Here is a 6,695-nt window from a genome sequence, read left to right as displayed (position 1 = left end):
AATAATAAAAATGGATGACATATAAGTAGATTATCAAAGGGTTTAAATCTAACATTTAACGTATCACATGACTTTTTTACTTATAATACTAAGTGGGTGTTTGAGATTGCTTATAAAAACAACTTATTAATTTATTCTGGTGTGACATCGGTAATAAACGTTTTTGTGTTTGGATAAACAACTTATATCGGTGTCAAACCGGTAATAAAGAGTTTTTAAAGAAGTTAAACTTTACTAACTTATAATAAATTAATAAACATTTCTATAAAAAAACATAAATTGTTTTAAATAAACAATCACAAACACTCCCAAATAAAAAATGGTACAAAAGCATTAATAAATTAGAGTTAAAAATACAAATACTTATAATTCCGTGAACTCCAAAACCAATAATAGCCCACGTGCAATGAACGTGCTTTTGGGGGGTATATTCCTGGCATAACCTCAACGGTTGACTATTTCACTTAGCCATGGTTAATTAAGTTTTAGGATCCAATTCTAAATACTCATATTATATTTTCTGAGGTTGTTTATTTACCTTTTAATAGTTCTATTAAAAGATAAATGAATTGTTTATTTATCTCTTAATCAGAGGGTTTTAGAACCATTAAAAGACACATTTTTTTTTTGCCAAACAATATTCACCTCTTACCGATTCATAGGTTGTCTCTTAATAGAATTATTTTGTATTTTGGACATCCCTTAACCATTCAGCACCTAATTTCATTGTAAACAATTACCAAACAACTATATTTCATTTTGTACTATATCATGAGAGCCTCTTAATCATTCTGACCACTTAATCATTATGCACCAAATCATTCAGTAACTGCCAAACAACCTCAAACTCTAAATTATTAAGAGATGAATCTTGTTTAGTAAAAAAAAAGTTTGTCAGTAGTTTTAAAACTCTTTGAATGACTTTGTATCCTGAATTTTTCTTAACCATTCAGCGCTCTAATCGATGAGAATCTCTTAATCATTTTGTACCAAACCATTCAACAACTACCAACAACCCCTAAATATTAATTTTGTATTCTCGTTACTTACTTTTGTTTATTTCCCATAAATTTTATCATCTTTTAATATTAATCAAGTTATCCATAATAAAAATATAAGTAATGAAGAAAGAAAGAAAAAACTTGTTATAAAAAGAATATATTTTGAATTATTTAAACCAATAAAAAGCATTGTTACAGAAAACAGTTTAATAAAGTCGTTATTAGCTTAATATTGGTACAGACCGTTTGTTCGATTTTATTTCTTATTAATATTATTATTTGCTTTTTAAAAAATAAAGAAAATTATATAAGTTAATTATTTATGAAATAATTGATATTAAAAACTTAAAAGAAAACCAAAAAGATAAATGAAAATAGCCAAATTTATATTAAATTAATCATATTTGAGGATTAAAAGAGTTATTAAAAAGTATTTTAATAATTAAATATTTTTTTATTAAATCTAGAGAAGCACGTGGATGTGGTGGATTCCTCAACCAAACAAAATATGCAGGAGCTTTTCTAATAATATAATAATAAAATATTTTATATGCTTATTGAATATATGTTTAGTTTTTTATTGTATAACTGATCGAATAAGATACGAGTCTCATCCAATTTATTAGGCTAGAAAAAATGACCAAAATAGTCATTTTATACTTGATGTATTTAAGGCTGTAAACGAACCGAACGAATACGAATATATGTTTGTTCATGTTCGTTCGTTTAGCTTAACCGAACAAACGAACGAACGAAAATAATTGTGTTCATATTCGTTCGTTTAGAAATCAAGTGTGTCCTTGTTCGTTCATTAACATGTTAAACGAATGAACATAAACGAACTGGTTAAACAAACGTAAGTAATCGAATAGGCCTAAACGAACGAACACCAATATTTATCATTCAATTAACTATTATACACCAATTATCCACAGTTTAAACATACACAAAACAATAATCACTCATCAACCATCATTAATATACCAATACTTCAAAGACTTTAAAATTTGAATTCAAACTAAATAAATAAAAGTTATATATAATAAAGTTAATATATAAACGAACGTTCACAAACATAAATGAATTAACAGACTCTTGTTCATGTTCGTTCGTTTAACTAAACGAACAAAAAAATTTGTTCATTTATTAAATAAACGAACTTTCGGCCAAACGATTCACGAATGATTCGCTAAACGTTCGATTCGTTTACAGCCCTAGATGTATTAACAAAATAACCATTTTCTAACGTTTTTTTAACAAAATAACATAGGGGCAATTTGACCATTGGGGGTAATTTGACCAAAATAAAAACTAATTTTCTGATTAAAATATTCTTTTTCAATGCTTTCTTATTTTATGATAAAAATCTTATAATAATAAATATTTGTTAGAATTATACAAATAAAATATACTGAACCTAATTTAAAAGCAAGATCCAGTCAGAGTGCATTAACTTTAACGGCAGCAGTCCCGTTAGCAATGGCTAACCTGTCGGCAGCTACACCACGTGGCAATTGCTTATTCGTTGAATCTCAATACACGGAAATTGGCACATAAATCCAACAAACAAATAGCAGAGTTAATTACAGTTTTGGTCCCTTTAGTTTACACAAAATATAAAAAAATCTGTTCCTTTTTTTTTATTAATTAAAATATCCAATTCGTTATGTTAGTCGATTAATTTCAGAATGATCAACTGTTTTGCAGATAATTTGGAATCACCGCATTTAAACCTCTGTGGCCACAAGAGGATTTTTTTATCTCATTAGATTTGAAGCTGAAATCTCCAAATACTTTCGACCTTTAGAGTCAGATTCAAACCAACCAAACACCACCCTTATGGTTTTCCCTATGTTTCCGTAAAGATAGAAAGGGTCGTTAAGGTGAGGACGATAACCGTAACAAAATACCAACCATAGAGCTACTGATTTAATTATTAAAGTCAATTAAATATCAATTTTTTTGGGTGTGTGGGGGCAAGTGGCAAGTATGAAGCATTTATTATAATTTTATGACTAAATTAACCATGGTTAGATGATGGGTTAAACCGAGTGGGCTTCACCTCTATAAAACACAGCCACCTCTCCACCATCGTTCTTCATTCCATAACGCAAAAGGTGAGGTTGAGAGTCTCCATTTCACACCCACACACACCAACACACACTTAAAATCACACACACTTTCAAGATTTCTTGAGTTTCTTAACTCTGTTTTGTAACCCCCCCCCCCTCTGAATCTCCCCGCTTCTGTTCATCCCTTTCTGTAATCATCTGTCTTTCAACAAAACGAAAAGAAAAAAAAACTGATAATTGATTTGGGTTTGTTTCTTTTGATAATTCTTGTGAACAAAAAAGCAAACTTGATTTTGATTTTAATTTTTTTTTCTCCAGAAAAACGAGAGAGATCAGGTGTTTTCAGAATAGAGATCCAGCTTTTTTATTTGGGTTCTATTTCTAATTTTCTGTAAATCTTCATCACAATCACACCTTTTAGGGTTTATTTTTGTCCCTCAAGGTTGTTGATTCTTACACTTTTTAGTATTTGGAGAAAAGGGTTTTGATTATTTGTTGAAAACCCCTCTATTTTTCTCTTAATTTTCCTGGTTTTTTCTTGGGAAAATCTTGAAATTATCACCTGTTTTGTTGATTTTGGTAAACAAAAAAAGGTGGGTTTTGTTTTTCTTTGATTATTTCTTTGTGAAAATTAAAAAAAATGGCTTCTGCTACAATGGAGTTTTGGAATATTAATGATTTCCAGCAGAGAGCTTCAGGAGGTCTCTTTAATGGCGGTGAGCTCATGGAAGCACTTGAACCTTTTATCAAAAGTTCTTCAGATTACCAAAACACCCTTCCTTTCTCTTCCCCTTCTACTTCATATCCATACCCTTCTTCGTCTTTTTCTACTTCTTCATCTACCCATCAAGAATCCGGGTTATACCCTGATGGTTACACCCACGGGTTCTCGACCCAAGATCCCTTTGGTTATGAACAACCCGTTTCATCATTTGGGTTGAACCAACTGACGCCGTCTCAGATTCATCAGATCCAAGCCCAGATCAATTTACCCACCTTTAATAATTACCTGGCTCCGAAACCCGTGCCCATGAAGCAAGTCGGGTCACCTCCAAAACCCACGAAGCTTTACAGGGGTGTGAGGCAAAGGCACTGGGGAAAATGGGTCGCCGAGATCCGTTTACCCAAGAACCGGACCCGGCTTTGGTTGGGGACGTTTGATACAGCCGAGGAAGCTGCGTTGGCTTATGATATAGCTGCATACAAGCTGCGTGGTGACTACGCGCGGCTCAACTTTCCTCACTTGCGTCATAACGGCTCTCTTATCGGCGGCGAGTTTGGTGACTACAAGCCACTCCACTCCTCCGTCGACGCTAAGCTACAGTCGATTTGCCGGAGCTTGGCCGAGGGAAAGAGCATCGACGTCGGAAAGAAGAAAGGTTCACGGCGGTCATCGGCTGCGAAAGCACGGACTGTGGTGGAGCAGCCGGAGGTTGTGAAGGTTGAAGGCTCAGAGAGCGACGGTTCCGGCGGGTCGTCGCCGTTGTCGGAGCTGTCGTTCCCGGAGTTCACGGAGGAGGAAAGCGCGTTGTGTGGATCGGATAATTTGATATTGGAAAAGTATCCGTCGTATGAAATCGATTGGGGTTCTATATAGCGTACTCGTAGTTTCTGTAGTTCAGTTACAACTGCCGTTATTATTGCAACTGGCAGTATTTGTTGTAGGGGTATATTTTGTAATTTGTAGGGTCTAGGAGGGGTTGTTTGTAAATCTAGAAAAGAGGAGGTGCTGCAATGGAGTTTTTGGCAATTGCAGAGCTCACTGCTTTTCTGTAGTGGGTAGTTACGTTTTTTTAATTTCTTTAGGTTTTTTATTCTGTAATTTTCTTTATTTTTAATTTTCTAAGTTTAATTATTATGCCTTCTTCCTTTTGTAGAAAATACGAGTGTTTAATGAATTTCTTGGTTATCTTTTAATATAAATGTTGATCATAATGAATGAACTCTGATAACTTTTTATAGATATTCATATCATAATAAATAAACCTTTTAACATTTCCATGCATATCTTAAGGGGTGTTTGAAACAGCTTATATTTTTCTATAAAAGTTTTTATCAACTTATTATAAGTTAGAATAATTTTAACTTATTTAAAAACAAAACTTTTTATTATCGGTTTGACACTAAAAAATGCTTATACTTGATAACCATAAACTGTTTAACAAATCCTAATAGAATTCTCACATGAACAAGCTACCTCAAACAATGTGCATCATCTACTTCTACAAGTGGTCTAATAATATATAACTCACTAGTGGATCCATAAGCTTCAATATAAATATACGTTTTCACGAAAAATACCAATCAAGTAAGCATTATTTACAACGTTTTTCGAGCATGAATGTGCGTACTCCAATGCACCTTATAGGTCTACATCCATACATGAACTTGCGTACTCATGTTATGTTTTGATTACCTGATTTTTCGATTTCTAAATAATAAGTTAAACCATAAGGGTAGCATCTGATTAGTTTGAGTTTGACTCCAAATGCCAAAAGTACCAGGAGGTCCCAGGTTTAAATCCAAAAAATAATGAAAATCTCCTTATGGCCATGGGCTATCTGCAAAGCAGATGGTCGCCCTGAGATTAGTCGGCTCGCATAACGGATTGGATATCCAAGTTAATCAAAAATAATAATAATAATAATAATAACAACAAGAAGTTCTGTAATGATCACAAAACGTTTCTCTTAAAATTTTACCAACGCCCATCAATCACGCATTCACACTTTACACTTACTGAGCAAATTGAACAAATTTATAAAATGATGATACCATACAACTACACTAACCAACATGTATTCGATCATTGAAACGTTAGCTACAATCTTGAAATTAGTCTTGATGATTAACCATATCCTAAAAAAACATATAACTCATCGTTTTTCATGGTTAAAACACTTAAATTCTTATAAATTTTTTGAAATGGTCATTTTTTTTACAAACAGAAGAGGAACATATGCACAAAAATACTGATTTTGTATGTATGTATATAATATATACATATACGTACGTGTATATAAAGAGTTTCAAATATACAAATAATGTAAAGATAATGATTATAATAAATGAACTCCGATCATCTTTTATAAATATGTGTATATATTTTAATATAAAGATTTGTATATATAAATTATTTTGTTTTTTCTTGCCACAAACAGATTCCAAATTCAACTTTGTATGGACATGTTCACACCATGAAAGAAGAAAAGGACATTTGGGATGAAAAGTCATCAAGAATCCCTATCTTATTCATCATCACTCAATATATTTTATTTATTTATTTATTTTTATCAAATAAATAAATAGTGAAAAGATAAGGTGTGAATGTGATTGCTAACTTCTACCAATGAAAAATAATATCAACATTTATTGATTTTCAAGAAATTCTGAAAACGCGTTTGTTTTTGTTATCTTCATAGAATATATATGTTTTATTTATATTATATTATAAAGCATTTGATAAAAAAATTTAAAAATTATTTTTTATGTATAAAGTACTGTATATTGATACATATTACTTAAAATTCAATATTACAAGTAAATTATGCATAAGTACAACTTATTAAAGCTTCATGTTTGAATTTGTATAACTAATTGCGGATAAACATAATCAAATAGA

At 31.5% G+C, this 6,695-nt stretch overlaps 1 protein-coding gene across 1 annotated transcript; it reads left to right on the top strand.

Annotated features, from left to right (window-relative positions):
- Nucleotides 1-3,108: 3,108 nt before the first annotated feature.
- LOC112509482 (ethylene-responsive transcription factor RAP2-4) lies at nt 3,109-4,987 on the top strand. Its single transcript, XM_025114461.1, has one exon. It carries the CDS (start codon nt 3,714-3,716, stop codon nt 4,668-4,670), a length of 957 nt encoding a protein of 318 aa, XP_024970229.1. The 5' UTR covers nt 3,109-3,713; the 3' UTR covers nt 4,671-4,987.
- Nucleotides 4,988-6,695: the final 1,708 nt, after the last annotated feature.

The sequence above is a fragment of the Cynara cardunculus genome (genome assembly GCF_001531365.2).
Source record: "Cynara cardunculus var. scolymus isolate 2C chromosome LG 3, CcrdV1, whole genome shotgun sequence".
Taxonomy (NCBI): domain Eukaryota; kingdom Viridiplantae; phylum Streptophyta; class Magnoliopsida; order Asterales; family Asteraceae; genus Cynara; species Cynara cardunculus.
This window is presented reverse-complemented; position numbering and strand designations above follow the sequence as displayed.

Bases quoted from the DNA above. Each gene is read 5' to 3' on its own strand.
- LOC112509482 (XM_025114461.1), top strand. From the start codon at position 3,714: ATGGCTTCTGCTACAATGGAGTTTTGGAATATTAATGATTTCCAGCAG.